The 21,176-nt window shown below is 40.7% G+C and overlaps 2 protein-coding genes across 4 annotated transcripts; both read right to left on the bottom strand.

Annotated features, from left to right (window-relative positions):
• Nucleotides 1–149: 149 nt before the first annotated feature.
• Nucleotides 150–13,035, bottom strand: ddx46 (DEAD (Asp-Glu-Ala-Asp) box polypeptide 46). 2 transcript variants are annotated; one of them, XM_071461507.1, is made up of 23 exons: nt 12,899–13,035; nt 12,484–12,654; nt 11,791–11,913; nt 11,276–11,363; nt 11,009–11,180; nt 10,615–10,856; nt 10,226–10,336; nt 9,776–9,941; nt 8,609–8,729; nt 8,337–8,512; nt 7,758–7,879; nt 6,855–6,933; nt 5,641–5,723; nt 5,074–5,238; nt 4,731–4,893; nt 4,126–4,319; nt 3,316–3,453; nt 2,637–2,786; nt 2,209–2,436; nt 1,411–1,629; nt 1,035–1,179; nt 824–897; nt 150–667 (listed from the first exon to the last, which is right to left on the bottom strand). In XM_071461507.1, the coding sequence occupies exons 1-23, from the start codon at nt 12,913–12,915 to the stop codon at nt 620–622; spliced, it is 3,195 nt and encodes a 1,064-aa protein (XP_071317608.1). In that variant the 5' UTR covers nt 12,916–13,035; the 3' UTR covers nt 150–619. The 2 variants fall into 2 exon arrangements, with proteins under 2 accessions (XP_071317608.1, XP_071317609.1); XM_071461508.1 differs by having other exon boundaries at nt 11,009–11,177.
• Nucleotides 13,036–14,433: 1,398 nt separating this feature from the next.
• Nucleotides 14,434–19,797, bottom strand: camlg (calcium modulating ligand). Of its 2 annotated transcripts, none has more exons than XM_071461103.1 (4): nt 19,434–19,797; nt 17,612–18,072; nt 17,121–17,186; nt 14,434–16,937 (listed from the first exon to the last, which is right to left on the bottom strand). In XM_071461103.1, exons 1-4 carry the CDS (start codon nt 19,582–19,584, stop codon nt 16,746–16,748), a joined length of 870 nt encoding a protein of 289 aa, XP_071317204.1. In that variant the 5' UTR covers nt 19,585–19,797; the 3' UTR covers nt 14,434–16,745. The 2 variants fall into 2 exon arrangements, with proteins under 2 accessions (XP_071317204.1, XP_071317203.1); XM_071461102.1 differs by having other exon boundaries at nt 17,612–18,075; nt 19,434–19,778.
• Nucleotides 19,798–21,176: the final 1,379 nt, after the last annotated feature.

Here is a 21,176-nt window from a genome sequence, read left to right as displayed (position 1 = left end):
GAGCCATGATCCAGTTGCACCGCTTAACAAACAGCATTTCCCACCACTGATGAGTAATAAACAAACGAAAGGCTATTTAAAATGTAAAACAGTCGCTGAGTGCACTGTATCCACCAGATTTGTTCAGGCAAACATATGGACACATCAAGTTTACTTCCTTAGCAACACATCGTTTTATTTTTGAGGGAAAGTAAAAACATCTTTCATCTGAGGATTTCATCATAAAGACAATGGCTGGTATGTGGTGTTTACATACAACAGGGTGTAATCTGAGCAAAAAACAAACATTGAAGAAAATGTGTCTTATATCTAAAGACATTTTATTTAACTTATTGTAGAAATGTGATAGTTTGATGACACTGAAGGTGAAAACAACATCACATTTTGGTATTTATGGTTTGTTGGTATAAAAATCACTAGAAAATCATGTGAAGCACAGAAGTAACTAACAAGGGAAAAAAAGGAAGAAAAATAAAAACAAAACCATACACTGAACATAGGTTACTGAAATTAACATTATTAAAAATATAGACTAAAATATTCTTCAACCAATCTGATGAAACAGTAGAGATGACACGAGACTGCTGAGAAATGGAAAACTCCTCCAGCTGTTCCTCCTCTACAACACTTTGTACCGGCCTTTGCTCGTTGGCTGATAGGAATTTTGCTAAAGAGAGAGAAAGAAGGAAAAGAAAGGGCAATGAGCAACATGTTTTATTGATATTTGCTGAATAACAAACCTGCAAAGTTTTATGTTTCTTGCTCTGGTGTCAACATGATTTCCACTGCTGGTTATTGATTTCAAGAAGCAGAGGATACTTACTAATCTGATGAGCTCCTCCTTGATTAGCCGCGTAATCTCTGTTTTGGCTTTCTGCACAGCCAGTTCATTAGCACCTAGAAAACAAACAGCATTAAAATATAGTATATGCAGCTCTATTAAACACAAAAAATGAAAGAGTGGGAGTTAAATTATGTAATGTACATAAGTTCCCCAAAAATTAGCCCTGAGACATTATTTCCTAGACACATACTTTCAATAGCCAGGTAAATCTTGCGTTCTCCCTCCTTGGGCTCTTTGCCTGGAGGGAAATAGGTTCCTCTGATGGTGATAGCGGCTTCAGAGTATTCACCAATTCTCTGCAGAGCTTCTTTAGATGTCACCTTCCACCTGGCCGTCTGAGGAAGAACAGAATTAGAAATATTGTATATTACTTTTATTAGATACTGTTCTTTCTCCACGTGCACTAGGCGTTCCATCAAAACTGAGAACATTTGGACACTACCAATTGCTCTGAATTAAAAAAAAAAAAACAAAAAAAAAAAAAACACAGGAATGTGTTTTGAATTATTAGATGTTTGATTCTTAATCAGCCGGAAAAGGCAGTTTCTTCGCTGTGTGCCGCCGACCTGAGGGAAGTCGTTGATCTCCAGTTCCTCTTCGTATCTCTTGACAGTCTCTGCCTGTTCTGCTGCCTGCCGCTCCTCCTCCAGCTTCTCCACAGGGGTGTAGTTCAGCTTGGCATTGATCTTCTCCGCCAGCTGCTCTGCGATCGTCTTGGCTGACACAGAGGGGGTCATGATGGTGCCGCCCCGCAGGATGGCATTTGTGGCCTGCTGCATCACATCCTGTACGCGAAGAGAGTTTGAAATTTTATGGAAGGAAACAAATCTTGACACAGCACATGATACATATGACAAACTATTCAAACAATATAAAAACCATGAAAAGAAAGATAAAATGATTGGTCGAAACTGAGCAAAGAATAGAGGCATTAGATGAAAAGTGTTTGGAATAAATAAGAACTCTTATTAATATTTATGGTCATCTTGACCAACAACCTGAAGGCAACGACCGCAGATGGGACAATAATCACTGTGACTATATATATTATGATTACAAATATAGTTACAGTGCAGTTTTAGTGCTACTCACAAATTTATAATAGGAGTGAACATATTTTGCACAGAACATCATTCTGATTTTATTCCAAAAAGAAAAGACACCACCCAAGCAGGTGGCTTAACCATTGTAGTGTCTATGTGTCACTTGGACAACATGTCACTGGGAGATGCACAACTGAATTTTAAGCAATTAATCACTAAGCACAGTATGTAATGACTTAAGTAACATTTCAAGGGAAAAATGTCCTGCAGTGCACAGTGTCAGATACATCTGCACTTGTATACTACATCTATTTGACATACCTGAGCTTCGGCGCCCAGGTTCTTCTGAGCGTTGATCTTGAGGGCCAGCCTCTTGGCCATCTCCAGTTTCTGGATGTTTCCAGCAGATGTGGGTCCGAGGCCTGGCAGCCCTCCAGAGGCAGCTGCTGTGGTGGCGACTGCTCCTGCAGGACCGGTGGCTGCACCGGGAGCAGACAGATCCTTCACCCTCTTCTTCGAGTTGAACATGCTCTCGATTTGCTCCTCAATCTGAAGATGAGGTAAGGCAGGGAGTCAGTCCGGTGTTGATTCATTAGTTAGGATTATGTAATTGTAATTGGGAAGACAGCACACTTAAGACACCAAAAAGTGAATACATCTTTAATATGGTGCGAAGAGACAGTTTAGTAGCCCACTTACTGAACATTTTAAAGCATGTAACAAAGAATGAAACTTAAAAGATTACTCACATCCAGGGCTCCATCCTCATCATCAGAGTCCTGCAGTCCAAGAGCAGCTTTCTGCAGCTTCTTTCTCTCATTGGCCAGGGCGTGTTCTGTCTCATCAAACTTGAAGCCTTTTCCCGAGAAGCCGCTGCTGCTCTTAATAGTCTTACCCTCCTGAATGGATGAAGAGGGGCAGAAAGAAAACAGGATGAAAAAAGAAAACACTTCTAAAAGCTGTGCAAGAATATCTTTTATTATTTCTAGATCACTTATTGGTCCTACATGCTAACTGTGATGCCTGAAATTCCAAGCGACTGAATCCATTTAACTATGATTCATTTCAAGTAGTGATATTATCATTCTTAGCAAATCGTCCTGTGACAAAGCAAGTGACAGATGAATGAAGAGTGAAATATAAAACAGTGAGCCAGTATTGTATACTAGCAAAGAAAGTGTTGTGGAAATTATTCCAACATTGTATGAAACACAACAAACTAAGATGATGATATTTAAGTCAAAGGATAACTTAGTTTTCCAGCATTATGATACATAAATTACAGGCACTGATATCCATTAAAATTTCAGAATTTAAAGCAATTATCTCCACCTGCCACTACCTTCAAGCCTAGTGTAGCTTTGAAGACTGACTGTAGCTTTGAGGCACACACACACTCTGATCTGATTCCACTTTCCCTCATCTTACCGCTTTCTGCTGGTCTTTGAAGGAGGCCCAAAGCTGCTCCAGCTCTGGCGGGACAGGAGAACCTGACAGCTCTAAGGCTTTGATGATATCACCAGCATAGCGAACCTGATCCTCTGTGATGAAGGTGTAGGCGTATCCCTGAAGGAAGGAACAAGATGTGGAGAAAAGCAGATGTGAAGGGGATTTATTATTTTATATATTTTACCTTAAAAGAAAAGGCTCAAAATCATTGTGATGGTACGTTTACTTGTAATAATGAGAATGGCGCCTCTTTAGTTAACCACTCTGTGCCCCATCGCCTGGTCTTGCCTGAGCAGGTACAATCTCCCATAGGAAGTGCATAACGCTTTACAGCACTACATCATTCACCAACGACTACAGGTCTTCAGCTTGCTTTAAGAAGACTCTTGCTTGGTATTCTCAGTGACTGCTGATTTTGTACCGAGATGAAGATTTTATGTTTGTTGCCTGAGCGATTGATGGGCTTTGTTTTTGTACGCTGCTTCCAGCTTCCTCTAATCACCCTGCAGAGGTCACTGTTGCACAGCAAAAGTTACATAGTCTTTCTTTAAATTCTGTTTTTGACGCTCCAGAAGTCAAAACCTGGTGCCTGAATTAAGCACAGTGTAATTCAACCTTCAACAGTTCAGTTGGGGATTCAGGTGTGTTATGCCAGCAGCTTTCGCACAGTTTGCTCTGGAGCCACAAGAGACTTCGTACAACTTTTTTTCCCACATATACAGAAGTATTCATTAAGACCTGTAAACAGATGTTGACATGGAAAATTGAACTGCCCTCTAAATGACTGACCTTGTTGCCTGCACGGCCTGTGCGTCCGGCTCTGTGGACGTAGTCCTCATAGTGGTTGGGACAGTTGTAGTTGACCACCAGGATCAGCTGCTTGACGTCCAGGCCTCTGGCTGCCACAGAGGTGGCCACCATCAGACGACAAGCTCCATTCTTGAAGTCATTGATGATGCTGTCTCTGTCGTACTGGTCAATTCCTAAGAGGAGCACAGGAAATGAATATATGAAAGAGCACAACACTAGAAATATCCATGGCACTTCAAAATAGGTTATTTCATCTTCATCTATATACAGTTATGTTAAGGCAGGAATTGTAGCTTTTAGCCCCTTTTACAGAGCCTGTTCAAGGCAAGAATGTTGCACTTTTCTTCCAACTCGCCATTCTGTATATAAGGAACAAACATAGAGGGGTTCCACTGTTACATTGAATTGTTGTTCTTTCTTTAAGGCAGCAGTGGAGGTCTGTCACAGAGTTGGATGTCTGTGTAAAATGGAGAGCCCATAAAGCAGGATGGACACCAACAAAGGGTCTTATTAACAGAAACATAGTGGGATCTTAAAAGGGATTTAAAATATCCATGTATCACCTAGCCGTAATCAGCACTTACCTCCATGTAGTGACATGCATGGGTACGAGGCTTTCATCAGGTCTTTTAGCAGTCCGTCTGCATGCTCCTGTTTGTCCACAAAGATGATGACTGAACCCTTCTCCTGGTAGTGACCCAGAATCTCCAACAGCTTGAGGAACTTCTTATCCTCATCAATCACCAGCTACACAAACAAATACGGAAAAAAAAGTCAGCCAGAGGAGCAGGGTCTGATGGATGAAAAGAGGACAATCTAACGATAACTAAAAGTAGTATATTCATAAGATAGCATGAGAACAAACCAAATGCTGTCTTTTAAATAAAACCCTTTCCAGCAGAGACAGATGAAGCGTAGATGATTTACCACGTGTTGTTCCACATCAGAGCAGACGACGCTGCGGCCTCCCACCTGGACCTCAATAGGCTTAGACAGGATCCTTCGAGCCAGCGCCTCCATGGCTCTGGGGAAGGTGGCTGAAAACATGACTGTCTGACGGTCTGGGCGAACATTGTCCACGATACGCATCACCTGGAGGAAAAAGATGATCCATGGAGGTTACTTAATTTTATATCCTCTTTCTTATCTTGGAGCTTTTTGTTTTTTCATCTTATGTTTCTCCATTTTTCATGGCAGCATAAAAGCCAAAGTAACAGTCTACAGAAGAAACAATTCAAATCATTCAATTTAAGTACCAAAAAAGATTTTTTTCCAGGCTTGAATTTCCTAATTTGTGCTGTATTTGTGAAGTTACACATCCATTTACTGCTAACTGCTCTGATTATTCTACACAGCAACAAACACATTTGAAACAGTTTCTGTGTTTTTTTTTCTGGGGCCACCAAACATGCACAGTTGACAACTGCAGCATCAGACAAACAAACAACTATAAGAAACCATGTAGGTTAAAGTATAAATATGGCTGACACCCACCTGCGGCTCGAAGCCCATGTCAAACATCCTGTCTGCTTCGTCCAGCACCACATATGTAACTCTGCGCAGGTTGGTGACTCGGCCTATACACCAAAGGAGACGGGCAGATAAACAGTTAACTTCAAGGAAAGTCGATCCTCATACACATCCTTCCTTCTTCAAAATACATGAAACTACTCTAACAAACACAGAAAACCTTTTGCAGGATACAACTACTTGAAATTACATGACAACAAAATAAAGCATCTTCAGTGGTATAGCTTCAAGTGGCAAGGATTTTATTTTAAGTCTACGTTAAAATATTAATTTTCTTTTTTTTTGCTTGTCTCTCGTCTTGCGTACCATCTCAGGGGCATGAGGGACCTGTAAAAGTCAGAAAACAGCCTCAAGATACAATACAAGAGATGGAGCCCCATCAAGCATTATCTGACCAAGCGCCTTTTCACCTACAAGGGAAACATATTACAGATTACCTCGCATGTGTGGAAACCACAAAACTCCCCTTTACTATAATAACTGCGCAAAAGAAATTACATAATTAAAATGTCATCAAAAATAACAACCACTACTTCCTAAAAACATTTCCAGCATTTATTCACATTTTTATGTAAATGCTCAGTGCTGCACAGGGCTCTACAATGATGGTTGTTGTCAGATGAACTCCAAATTAAAAATAATTAGGGAGACAGATGAGGTTTTATGGATGCGTGAAAATCTTTCTCTGTGCTTTGAGTATTAGGTTGCACATGTGTGCCTTTCATTTCCTCTAAAGTCTGAATTTATTGATGAGAGTATATGTACCAAAACAACTACACTGTAGAACCCTGGTTGAGCATTCAGACTACTCTCATTTAATATTAAAAAAAAAAAAAAATCAGACCAACCTATATCCATATTACGATACAGTTATCAAACATTATGATTGACTCTGGCTTGGAGACTGAGGAACCATGGAGGCAGCACCAGGTCCACCTACCTGCACTTTGCCCTGATCTTCAGGAAACACATCATTGTCTTGTAGATATGACTGATCCCAAAGGTGGTCAAATAATGTCAACAGTTTAGTAAGTGGTACTGACTTGATTCATAATGTACTTCATCATATTGTAACATTTATTCCATGCAAGGCAATTAACTTCACAAGTCATCAAAGGAGCTTTTCCACAGATACATCTCAACTGAATAAAGAAGCGAGAGGCTCATGGTGAACTCACCGCTGTTGGCCCCCAACATGTCAATCATTCTCCCTGGTGTGCACACAATGATCTCAGCTCCCCTCTTCAGCTCAGCAATCTGCAATCCAACAAGAAGTGACATCATGAATGTAATCTTCAAATAGTCTGTGTCTTCACTCGTGACAGGTGCTGTGTATAACTGTTATTTACATGTTCACCATCCCAAGAGAAAAGACGAAGTAATGCACTGTGCAGCGCTTGTTTACAAAAGGTAGTGTAAGTGTTGTTTGCTTTGAACACTTAATTATTAATTTTATTGTGGGACCCGCACTGTGCAGAAAGTCTACACTTAAAATGCAGACACTCAGTTTAAATGGTGGAATGTGAATATAGTGCACTAGGAAACACACAGTATAAGGAGCATGTTCACTAAAAACCTGGTTTGAATGTTCTCACTGTTTACATACTATAACAAAGCAGAGACATACAATCAGTGGCCACTTTATTAGGTACACCTAAGCAATCTAAAGCAGTGCAATGCAACAATCTCAGCCATAAAATCTACTTAAAAAAATGTATAATGTTTAAGCATTGAGACTGCATACAAAGCTTATAATATCCAGGCCTTCGTCACAGAAGTAAATACACAAGGTAATCCAGAACGCCACCACTGACTATGACCTCAATCATGAACAAACTTCTCTTGTGATTGATTGATTGATTGATTAATTAATTAACTAGGTGAGTTATTCTTAAGCACAGTTTATGGAGTAAATGGAAAGGAGGAAAAAAAAGAATAGCAGGAGCTCATTTATCACAACTGTCCCGCACCATGAGAACATCCTTGTGTGTTATTGTGCTGCCATGTTAGATGGACTTTAATAGAAAAGCATTAAAGCCCTTTTGAAATAAAATGAACAAGCAATATTAAGGTGTGCTTACCTGTTCGCTGATACCTGTGCCTCCATAAACACACACCACCCTGAGCCCCAGCGGTTTAGAGAACTTCTTACACTCCTTGGTGATCTGCAGAGCCAACTCTCTGGTCGGCGTCATGATTACAGCTGTGGCAGAGGGAGGAAAACAGGATGAGAACGGACAATATGTTTTCTATCTTTAACTAAATTGAGCACTTGCATTTACACAATATCTATAAAATTTAATGCAACGCATTTGCCAAGAACATTAACTGAGGCAAAATTGACTTTAATGAATGTTAGGGTGGCTTATAAATAAGATTAGAAATGCTGTGGGAGTACAACAGCAAGGGGTTATTATTCCAAACTGAGATTTAGTATTACAGTTTTCCTTAGACCTATATTTAGGTCATGAAACAAGTCTTTAAAAAGCACAGGAGCAGGACATCACAACTCCAATTCCCACAATCCAAGCTCTTACTTTCTGTCTGAACTTTTCAGTTATCTGTATTTTCTATTTTAACATTAACAGAAATAGGAACATTTTGTAAATGCTGGATTGAAACAATGCCTAAAAGGAAGTATAAAATGATCTTCTCCTTACAGATCGGTCCCTCAGATTCCTCCAAAGGCCTCTGATCCATGATGTGTCGGAACATGGGTAACAGGAAGGCTATGGTTTTCCCGCTGCCGGTTTTAGCAATGCCTATAAGGTCTCGGCCCGACATGATGGCAGGGATGGCCTGGGCCTGGATAGGGGTGGGCTTCTCATAGCTGTGCCTGGGTACATTTGGGAGGAAAAAATTAACACAAATGTGTTGAATGATGTGGTGGTGTCTGATCACAAAGTATCCAGTGTCCATCAGTCAGACTCACTTCTTCAAAGCATTGAGGATCTTCATAGACACCCCACACTGCACCCAGGTCTTGATGGGTTTGGGGCAGCCCTTCCCTTTAACAGTAATGCCTTCCAGGTCCAACCTGAGTGCATTCACTTCTGTATAGATTAAAACAAAAGACAAACAGAGAGATGTTAGATAGATGTGGGGTTGTGAGGGATTACAATAAAGTCATACACTCTTCATACATTCTAAACACTACAGAGCAGCAATGCTGGAAACAACTGCATTTAGTACCTTTGGTTCACATCCTTGTTGAAATAACTGGTTTATGTTTATTTTTCAGTAAAGTCACACTTAGATCACAGCAGTGTTCAAAAAGGCCAAACTAGTAGGTTTATACAGGAGAGAAAAATTCAAATCATGGGGTAGCTGGTATGTGGCAGTTTTCATACTAACTAGAATTAGTGCCTCACAGTTGTATTCCTCTGCCATCCAGCCAAGTTGCAGGAAATATAGTCACAATCTCACCTTCCTGAGTTACAGTGTTGAGTAATGACCAGAGGTGTTTTTTACAGAACATAATGACATCACAATGAAGTTGACCTTTGACCATTTGAATATAAAATGTCATCACTTAATTTTATCCTAATAGGCATTTGAGTTAAATTGTGTCATAACTGGTGTTTATGAATTTATGAGTTGTGGCCAAAAATGTTTTATGAGATGTCACAGTGACCTTTGACCACCAAAATCTAAACAGTTAATGCCAGATGTTATGAAATTCCCTCTGGGCGTTCCTGATATATCAAATTCACAAGAACATGAGATCACTGTGACCTTGAACTTTGACCACCAAAATCTAACAGTTCATCTTTGACTTCAGATAAATGTTTGTACCGGATCAAAACAAATTTCTTGAAGGTGGTCTTGAGATATCACATTCAATAGGCCAAACCCCTTTACATATGACCACCAAAATCAAAATTCATCCTTGATTTCAAGTGGATATTTGTGCCAAATCTGAAGACATTCCCTCAAAGCGTTATTGAGATATTGAGTTCAGGAGAATGGGACGGAAACATAATGCATGAAAACATAATGCCTTCGGCCCTGACTGATGTGGAGGCATAAAAATCTTCAGTGGGAGAAGATCTAATCGAGACAGAAATCCCCATCTATTCCCAGTTTTCAGTTTACTGACCCTCTGTCGTCATCTTGGCCAGCTCAGGCACCTCCACATAGAAGTTTTTGCGGTACGACTCATATTCGATCTTCCCGTGGTCAACAGGCTCCAGGATTTTCCTCTGTTTGGTCTGGAAGCCCGTCAGAGCTGTCTGCAGATCCACCTCCTCCTCCTCTGACGAGTACTGTCGAACACATCAGGAGAAACTTTAAGTGAATGTCAAGTTTACAGCCTGATTTACAAAAATTCTTACTTGTTATTAGAACCTGTAATACATCCCTAATACACAAATTCAAATATTGTTTCATAAGCACATAACTTCAATGGAGGGAATGCTACAGACACTCGGGAACTAAAACTGATTTTATAAAGAAAGAAAATGCCATTATCAAAAAAGAAATGGATCTTTAATCCCCTGAACATGTGACACCCTTCACAAACAAAACATTAGCACAGGGGAAAACTCACCTCCATGGCATCCTGGTCATTCTCCATCAGCTCACCCTTCTTCTTGTGAGTGTGAGGTCCTTTCTTGGTTTTAACAACTGTCACCACTTTGGTTACTGTCATTGCTCCTTTCTGTCAGGGATGAAAAAAAAAAAACACACACACATCAACTGACAAAACAGAAGTTGAAAACATCCATAAAGACAACATCTTGTGCTCTAGACTAACTGATGTTGACATACAACACTGGACAATAAAAATGATAAATTTAGAAAAATACTAAAGAGTGAGGTGTTCAAGCCTGTTTCACAAATATAATATTTTGAATAGTCTTAAAATAATGACGACATTAAACATCAGCGGGCCTGTCCCCAAGCTGAAGTGTTGCAGGATTTTCCCCCTGCACTCACCTTATCATTTCCTTTCATTGCTCCCATGTTGAATTTCTTCACCTCCTGTTTCACCTCCTCCATGTAGGCGTCCAGAGGATCCACGTCATCCTCCTCAGCCTGCTGCTCCATGGGAGTCTCCTTCTCCTTCTCACCCTCCTCTTTCTTCTCCTCCTTTATCTCTTTGTCTTTCCTCTCCCCCTTCCCTTCCCCATCTTCGTCATCGTCTCCCTCCATCAGCGCTAAGCCATCATCGTCATCGTCTGAAAAGAAGAGTCAATCATAAAGCGCTGCAGTGCAAAAGCTAAGGTCTGTACTGGTCAAGTGACCAGTAAGCTGAGAGGGGCTTGTTTATGGTGACAATCAAGGCAGGTTTAAATAGAAATATCAAAGGTTATTTACAAAGCTTCCTCACCATCGTCATCCTCGAGGCTCCACTTCTTGCCCTGCTTCATCTCCTCCAGCTCTTTCTTGATCTCTCCGATGTTTTCGATGGCCTTCTTCCTCTGCTCTTCCCTCCACTTCTCCACCCGCTCCTTCCTCTTCCTCATCTCCTCCTCCAGCTTGTTCTGGTCAAAATCTTGCTGCTAGAGCACAAAAGAAAAGAAAGATCTGAAATATTCTCCTTCTTCTATGTGGTGACCTTTTAGCGGTCAGAAAGGAATTCATCTATGGCACTTACATCCTCAACCTTCTCATCCTCTTTCTCCTCCTTAACCTTCTTCTTCTCAGATAAAGGATCAATGCTGTCTTTCTCCTTGCTCCTTGACCTGTATGGAAGATAACAAAAACAAGAATAAAGAAACAGTAGTGACCAACCATTAGATTAAACAGGGCAAGGAAAGCGACTATTTAAGATCTCAAAGTATTTGGCTTCATTTTGAGAAAATCTAAAAGGCCTTTACAGAAATCCTACCTCTAAACCATCATAACCGTTTTCCAGCATATTGTCTAGGACAGTTTCAACTTAATAAAAGGGAAAGCACATCTACATTTGCTACCTATGTCAACTGCACATACTGTTTTGGGCCAATACCCGATTCATCATCCTGTGCTTCAGTCTAGCTGTTAAATTACATACGCTGTTCCAAATGGATGAATTAGTTTACAAATTACACTTCATGATCGTCTGAGTTTTGGCTACCACAGCTGACAATTAGGTCATGAGATGATGATTTTTTTTTTTTAAAGCCTCACTTTTCATCTGTTTTTCTGCTCTTGCTGGCGCTGCCAGATCGAGACCTCCGGGCTCTGCTCCTGCTGCCCGACCTCCTTCTGTCTCTGCTTCTGGACCTCCTCCTGTCTCTGCTCCTGGATCGCCTGGACAGCAAAGGCACATGTGTAATGAGAACACAAAAGATCAGAGGAAAATAGCACCAGCGTCTTTTCAGAAATAATTGGTACATGCAATTATATTGAGTGAATCCAAACAATAAGAATAATTGTGGATTTTTAAGACATAAGCAAACTAATTCAGGACCCCACTAAATAAACTGCAGTTCTTGAGATTTGTTTTTAAGTTAATTAACAGTCAATTTGTAAACACAAGACAGACCTGATCCACTTTGGGATTTGCCTTTATGATTAAACTGTAATGAACGTATACCTCCTGAAGGCTTCTTGGTTATGGCCGTGTGGTTATGGTATTGTTATGTCACAGCTACAAGCACATAACCTAGTTTTGATGGGGCCATGGCAAAATGATTCTCCTCCATTTCTCCACTCGAGCCTTATCAGGAACATGAAGTAAAAAACTGTGAAAAACCATCTTGATATCTGTGAATAACGTGGTCTGAGATGTCTAAGATGTAAATAAAATGCATGCAGCTGCAGTTTTTTTTTCTCTTCAACACTCACATCTTGCACAATTCAATAACATACAACACCCACCTAGCTCGTTTTCTGTCTCTGGACCGGGACCGGCGGCGGTCCCGGCTCCGTGACCTCTCCCTCCTGCTTCGGTCTCGGTCCCGGTCGTCTTTCTTGGAGCGTTTGTCCGGGGAGCGACTCTTTGATCGGCTACCTGACCGTCCCCGGGACGCCGAGCGCTTCCTGTAGTGTCTGGGGACCAAACAGCAGAACAGTCATGTTAGCTGATAAAGTTTTAATGGAAAACTACAGGTAATTTTTTTTAAAGTCTCATTCCACAGCTGTATGAGATTAACTGTTGGCTGATGAGCTCTAACATCTGGGCGCCTCAGCTAGCATGCTAATGTTAGCCACTGAATTAAAACAGCTAAAGTTTAGCAGCTACAGCAGAAATATTGACCTGACAAAAAGTAACGTGATAATTCACTAGACATACCTCGACTCACGTCCCATTGCTATTCCACGAAGTTAGTTCTTGTAAAAAAAAAAATGAAGTGAGTTCACAGATTGTAACGACTGTTGTACGATGGATGGTTGTTTGTGTGTTTGAACCCGTACGTCAGAAAACTGCGACCGTTCAACTCACAAAGTTGTCGCGTCAAAAAGCGTAGAGCGCCGCCCCGCGTCGGGAGGTCAGTCCTGGGCCTGAGCAACAGGTGACACCAAACACTTTCACATAGGGCAGAAGCAATGGCTCAGATGTGAGTGTTATAAGTGTTGGCCCAGTCTGTCACACCGTAGAAGCAGCACGATGATTTTTTAGTCATTTAAAGGCCCATTAGATAGATAAACAAAATAAATAGTCACAGTATTAAAACTCAGGTTTAGACTCTTCAATCACTTTCAAACTCACTGACTGACTGGTATTAATACAGTGACATTAAATAATGGCGAAGTCAGAGTTAAACTTTTCTTATGCTGCTAAGGGTTTATTTCCATCAGTTACAAAAAAACACTAAGTAAAGATTGTAATCATATTTCAAAAGTTATTACTTGAGAAATATTGTGCACTACATCAAATCTTCAAATTGTTCAGTATTGAGCAGTACGGGAATTGCAGTAGGTTGAGAAAAGCCCTCAGAAGCTCTGATATTTTTTAGATTCAAGAGGTAGTCCTTCAAACAATTCATTTAGTCAAAAGTAATAAGTAAATAAGTAAGTAAAAATTCATAATTAATTGTGAGGGCCCTGTCCGTGTCCAGCACTGGGTACTTAGTTCCTCTGTTACCCTGCTTACGCACCCACATATAAGAACAGAGACACATCAGAACCCCAGATCTCTTTTAATAGAATCTTTTAGAGCTGCTCCATACTGGTACTTACTTGAGTATTTTTCTTTAATAATCTTATACAGTATTTTTTTTTTTAATATATTACTTTAATGTATTATAGTCTATCTATTAAAGATCAAAGGAAATGTTGTACTTTCTATATATATATATATATATATATATATATATATATATTAAAAGATAATAATAATAATATAGAAAAAACTGTGACAACTAAGCTATATGAAAAATTTAAGAATTAGTATTGTGGGCTTTTACTCAGGTATTTTGTGTTAACTTTTTATATACTAACTTAATAATTACGCTCACCTTGTGATTGAATCTTTTTTTTTTCTATATTTGTTTCATAAGAAATATTAAAGGTATTCTAACAAGTTTACATTTGTTTTATATACTGTATGTACTGTTTATTTACTTATTCCTTATACTGTGATCATATTTGATAAGAAATTAAAAGTAGAGCTCTTTTCATAGAGCTCTACAGGGGCCCTGACACACCTCAACTTCTCCACTAGTCATTTTATAAAGTAGTAATGAGCTCAACGCCAAGTTTTTTTAAAGGATGGCCTAAAGAAAGTTATCAAGGGGAAGCAGGTTTTCAGTAATGTTTATTAATGTGCACTATTCCTGCTACATAGCCCAATAAACAAATCAAGAAAGTGAGAGTCTAAACAGTATGTCACACAAGTAGTATTTATTTGGTATGAACTGGTCGGTTATTGGATTTTTTTTTAATATATAGGCAGAAACTGTTACATCGTGTCAACACTAAATTTTTCCATTAAGTTCAAATAAGTAAGAGCCATTAAAAACAGTTATTCTGTAAACGTTATCAAAAACAATCAAGTAGGTCAGACAAGTCGGAAGATAAATCACACCAATTCATTTACATGAAAAAAAAAAAAACATTCACATTAATAAATTAATTTGGATGAAATTAAAAGTATGCAGCAAGGACATTAACAGCACAGAAGTAGAGAATATACTGTATATAAAGTATGTATGAATGAGCAGGACACGTCACCAGAATTACTCAAACACTAATAAGCGTACAAACTCCTACTGCCTCTCACCAAACTGCAGTGACAGCATTTTCCATTAAAACTCACAACATTGCCATTAATCACACTTTTCATTGCGTACATTTACTGTATGAAGGTTACTGCGTTTGTCAGCTCATAGACGTGCAAAATAATACACTCCACATTCTAGGAGTAAATGTTTCCACTGACTTCACAACGTAAAGTAATGTAGGTGGACCCTTCGCTACAGTGGATGACAGATCACAAGAGAAAACATAAATTAAAGCACTGCCTATGAGCAAATTTGTCACAACACAAGTACATGATTCATATCCACCAATTAAAGGAGGGTTCAAGTTCTTGTGACACCAATTAAAATCATCAGGAACTGACTACTGTCTGTTGAACCAAGTTCAGTTTTTGTTTTTCAGTAGATGAAGCACTCAGCGTCTCCTGCTTGTGCAATACAACAATGACACGAAAGATGTTCTCGAAAAACAAACTATTTTTAAAATTTCTAACTAAGCGAAGGCTTGAGGCCCACGTATGTAACTGTTTCTCATGTATTGTGACCTCAGAATAACAAGCTTCACGTTTGATGCAATTGAGAAAAGTTTGCCATCTGTTCTCAATCATTCATACTCGTTTATTTCATTTATCCAGAGAAGTTTTGTCTCAGAACAAGATATTAAGATAGCTCTGTGGTGACCGTGCAGCCATGCTGGAGGTCCTTATGAACATGTAGCTGGAATTTTCTTGCTAGTTGAAGTATGTAAGGCAGGGAAAAGGGCTGTATGTGAAAAAGACATCTGAGATTAATCACAGAATTCCCCCCCAAAAAAGACAAAATAATTCTTAATTTCAAATCAGAATCCTGAGAGTGAAATCAAATGGTCTGAATCTTGCAACTAATCTCAGAGCACACATTTCCAATGTTCCTATTTTTAACGGAAGCTCTTTGTTGGACCACCATGGTTACTATTGGTGGTACTACTGCAGCGCCTCAAAGTCATCTACAGGGACATTGCAACTAATCAGCAGGGGTGATGATATTCCATGTGAGGGAAAAGTAACCCACCTGCTTCTGTCAGTTCTTATAATACTCTGTGTTAAGCCCTCTTCCAAGGATCAAGGGCCGCACTGACCCCAACCCTGCCTACCCCACTGCAGGGCTGACAAATATGACAGGAAGGCATTCGTAGTGTTGTAAACTAGTTGGGAGATCATGGACTGTACCTCCAAAGTAGATGTGGTTTTGCAGCAGGGCCAGGCTCCTGCTAATGAGCCTAGTTGGTACTGGCTGAGAATATGACACCTTACCCATCTTAAGTGTTTATTAGGATATAAAGGGGCTCAGGGCTGGGCAATAATTCAATAATACTGTCTTTTAGCTTTTAGTGGAATTGCGTCATGGCAATATGAACTTTGTCCTGACATGCATTAATATCAGACTTTACAAATGAATGTTATGAGTTTCAGAAATATCACCCAGCCCTGAGGGACTCCAGTGTTTCCCATTTATCTGTTAAATGGAATCTGTGGCTTCCCAATGTAATGTCAGACTGATGAAGAACTGTACTGTTGTCCGCTTTTCAGTAAGACATTTACCATTTTCTGCGCCTGACAAATAAATATGACCCAGCATTATAAATGCCTGTACACTCTTTACCGATACAAACACAAACTTGTTCCTTTACTGAGCTTCTGTCCAGAGTAAACATAACTTGGAGATCTGAAACAAGCACTGGGCTCTCTGGTTGCTTGTAGCGTAGCCTTAGTGGAATCCTGAAGCGTGAGCACTCGTCAAGCTGACGTGCGACCCTGATCGTAAGACAGCAGGGATTCATTTCCCGACTAATAACAACAAACCCACGTCAGAGGGTGTAAATGGGCATGCTTTGTTGCTATGGGAGACAGAGGGAGGGGCCAACAAGAAGGAGTGGTGGGTCACTGGGGTCCTCCTGGTATGTCAGGGAGTCTCTGAGCCAATGAACAGTAGGATCTCGTGTGAGAGGATGAAGGTGAAGAAGTAGAGGCAGAGGTCAGCGAAGACGTCGCCCATCCTCCTGTAGGTGTCCATGGAGCGGTTGATGACCTCGGCGGGGATGCCGGACAGCAGCAGGGCAGCAGTTAGCACAGTGGTCTGAGTCTTCTTCTCCACCTGGAGAAACGGCAGAATAAAAGCAAATCATGCAGGTCACCGTTTTAAATTTTTCACCACAGTATCTCCTCACATCAGTCATCAACCACGGTTAAAATATAAGAATTTGCATCTAAATGATACTGTCTGCATACATGTTAAACAATGTAAAAGGGATCAGAAAAATAACTTGTGCAAACTCACCTTTGGAAAGTATTTGGACAACCCCATGTAGGCCAGTTCAAGGGTCAGAAATGGAGCAAATATTGACTAAAATAAAAGAGTAAGAGGGTCACATCACTACAGCAATACAATGTTTCTGGTAGTCAGATTCATTATTACTGAAACATCAACATTATACTGTATGTAACATGACCACAAAATTAGTATCTCACACCAAAACAGAATATATACATACATTTTTCTGTGTATCTGTAATTCTAATGTCAAAACATCTGCATCTACTATATGTGTGGCCTGACGGTAGGTGGTAAGAAATAATAAAGAATGTGAAAAGTCACTTGTCTTACTTTGATAATGATAGTTACCTGCTCTCACTAAAGGTTGTGATGGATCGATCCAATGCACACGTATTACATTAGTGTCTATATTCTCATTGGTTAATACGTAGAATGACCAGTGGGTCGATATCAGAGTTACCACAGCAACGAGGTGTCTACAGCGAGAAGACTCACCAGGTACTTGCAAACAAAAACCCTGACAAAAACAGCAAGGAGGACGCTGCCGATGAGCCTGAAGACTCTGAAGGGATCGAACTCCTCTGAGTCAGACCCTCCGTCCTGGGACGGCTTCTCGTTGGTCAGCTGACCCCGCAGTTTCATGGCATCGTCAAAACGAGACAGGTACTTCTGGAGGCCTCGGCGCGGGGACCCACTTAGGTCGTCTGATGCCCGCTCCCCCCTAGGTCTCTGTCGCACCCCTGTGATGTCGTCTTCCAGAGAGCCTCCAGGCAGATCGCTGCAGTCTGGCAGTGGTGAGCCCCTTCTCTCTGGAGTGGCGCTGTGTGAGCGGCTGCCAAGCCCCGAAGCCTCTGGCAGGAAAGGAGATGGTCTTGGCGAAGATGAGGATGAGGACCATGGCTCTGTCCTGTCGAGATCGAGGTGGAAGCGGGGTTCAGCTGGGCGCCGAGATGCTCCTGCTGAGGATGTAAGACAACATCAGTGATGTCACATTTAACTAGTGCTGAAACTCAAAGTTTTTTAATTGCTTAAGCTCTTTACCAAGGAAAATGACAAACATTGTCTGGTTACAATCTCTCAGTTGTGACACTATGTTGCTCACCTGTGTGGGTGAACCATGAGAGTGCAGGCCCTTTCCTCCTCAAGTACTGATATCAGTATCAGGCTAAAACTGAGTTTGTGTTATTTTATGTGTATTATCACACTCTCAAGGAACCTGGATGGACAAGCTTTATCCAACACCACTGTTGCTCTCAAACTCACTGTCAAACATCAGGCATTGAACTAGGGCTGCAACTAATACTGATTCAATTTCTGATTATTTTCTTAATTAACCCACAGTCATTTAGTCTAAAAAATCCAGCTGAAGATGAAATTTCCGTCAATCAAGTAGACCAATAAACCAACCAGCTGTTTCAGATTTAGTTGTATAAAGCTTAAGATCTGTTACCAGTTTGACTCTGTCTGTCAAATACTTGATAAACATTTGACACTGATATTTGTAAACATGAAGCAAGAGTTGTCATCAATTAATGTATCAGTTAAAAAAAAAAAAAATTGACAGAAAATAGTGCAAAATACCCTGCACGACCTCTCAGAGTACAAGATGACACCGTGAAATCTTTTTTATTTTGTCCAACCGACAATCCAAATCCCAAAGATGATTGTTTTAACCATGGATGACTGGGTGGGATGATGACAGATGTACTCCAGGTTTTATGTTGTGGTGACGCTGGAGTTTAAGTATATTTGTGTATTTCAGTGCTGCGCACAAGTTTTAGCCACTTTAGACATTTGGATCCTTATCCATCACATGATACCACCAGGTAGGTGTCTGATCTGTCCCGAATTCATCCTGCAGCAAGACAATGACCCCAAACGTACAGCCAGAGACAACCTACCTGCCAAGTGCCTTGAAAAACTGTGCACAAGTGTACTGAGGAGAATTGGTGCTGTTTTAAGGGGAAAGGCTGGTCACAAAAGGGCGTGTGTGTGTGTGTGTGTCTCCTCTTGGGGAGATTTGGGCTATTTTACTTTATTTTTCTCTTATTCATTCATATTTGCTTCAGTGATCTATTGATGATCAAAGTTGTAATACGTGATGAATTCCATATGAAACGACTAACTGATTAATGAAGTGGTTGAGTCCCAGGCCACACGTGTTTATCATTTGTACTGAAAATGAATGCGGAATTCAAGATATAGAGTTTAGCTTGTGAACAAAGGCAATGTGCTGACTGCAGCTGAAACAGCATCAGCAGCAGGATGGAGCAGGAGCAAGCACTGTGGTGCAAACTGGGTCAAAATTATTGCATACCGTTGTTTTCAGACTCGTTTTTGGAGAAGCCCACGATCCTGTTCATCCTGTCCTCTGAATTCATGAGCAGTTTTCTCCTCCGGATCTCTGCTCTCCTCTGCGCCGCCGACAGGGAGCCTGACTTCTCCCCGTTGGCCTCCCCGGACTCCATGTTCAAATAAATGAGAGTTAACCACGACGTCTGTTCACAGTGTTAGACAGTAATGATCCAACAGCTCGCTAGATTCAACACAAAAGGCTCAGGCCACTGAATTACACGATAAACATGACGGGGTGGACAGCAGGGTGGCTGAAGAGACGACGCACAGTGATGATCTCAGCGCCGATGACAAAGTGGTTTTGGCGGTTTTTCAGCCCTCGGCGCTGACTTGCAGGAAACGCTGGTCTTAATAAGGTGGGGGACTCTCATGTACAGAATTATGAATAAGCTACTTCGAAATATATTTTAATTGCCACTAAAGGGGACTTTACATAAAATTATTATGTATTTTATAAGAAAAAAGGAAGAAATCTAAAAATATATGTATATTTGTATGCATGTATGTAAATATATGTATGTGTGTGTGTGTATATATATATTTATATACACACACACACACACACACACACACACACACACACACACACACACACATACTTGTACTTCTATCTTTGTGAAGACACTCATTGACATAATGCATTCCCTAGCCCCTTACCCTAACCTTAACCATCACAACTGAGTGCCTAACCCTAACCCTGACCCTAACCTTAACCTAAACCTAATTCTAACCTTAACTCTAAAAACAAGTCTTAACCCTCAAAATGTGATTTGAAGGTGTCTCAAAAAGTGAGGACCGGCCAAAATGTCCTCACTTTCCCAAAATGTCCTCACTCTGTTAGTAAAATACTTTTTTTGGTCCTTACTATGTAGCAAGTACAAGTACACACACACACACAAAAACACACATAGACACACACCGGCCACTTTATTAGGTACAGCTGTTCAACTGCTCGTTAATGCAAATATCTAATCAGCCAATCACATGGCAGTAACTCAATGCATTTAGGCATGTAGACATGGTCAAGACGACCTGCTGAAGTTCAAACCGAGCATCAGAACGAGGAAGAAAGGTGATTTAAGTAACTTTGAACGTGACATGGTTGTTGGTGCCAGACGGGCTGGTTTGAGTATTTCAGAAACTTCTGGGATTTTCCCGCACAACCATCTCTAGGGTTTACAGAGAATGGTCCAAAAAAGAGAAAATAGTCTTCTTGCCTTGTTGATGCCAGAGGTCAGAATGGCCAGACTGCTTTGAGCTGATAGGACGGCAACAGTAACTCAAATAACCACTCATTACAACCAAGTTATGCAGAAGAGCACCTCTGAATGCACAACACGTTGAACCTTGAAGCAGATTGGCTACAGCAGCAGAGGACCACACCGGGGGCCACTCCTATCAGTTAAGAACAGGAAACTGAGGCCACGATTCGCAGGGGCTCACCAAAATTGGACAATAGAAGATTGGAAAAACATTCCCTGGTCTGATGAGTCTCTTTTTCTGCTGTGACATTTGGATGTAGGGTCAAAATTTGGCGTCAATGACCTGAAAGTGTGAATCCATCCTGCCTTGTATCAACGGTTCAGGCTGGTGGTGGTGGTCTAATGGTGAGGGGGATATTTCCGTGGCACACTTTGGGCCCCTTAGTACCAACTGAGCATATTCTAAATGCCACAGCCTACCTAAGTATTGTTGCTGACCATGT

This window comes from Trachinotus anak, unplaced genomic scaffold (assembly GCF_046630095.1).
Source record: "Trachinotus anak isolate AG129_WGS33_773 ecotype Australia unplaced genomic scaffold, CSIRO_AGI_Tana_v1 ptg000024l, whole genome shotgun sequence".
Classification (NCBI taxonomy): Eukaryota; Metazoa; Chordata; class Actinopteri; order Carangiformes; family Carangidae; genus Trachinotus; species Trachinotus anak.
This window is presented reverse-complemented; position numbering and strand designations above follow the sequence as displayed.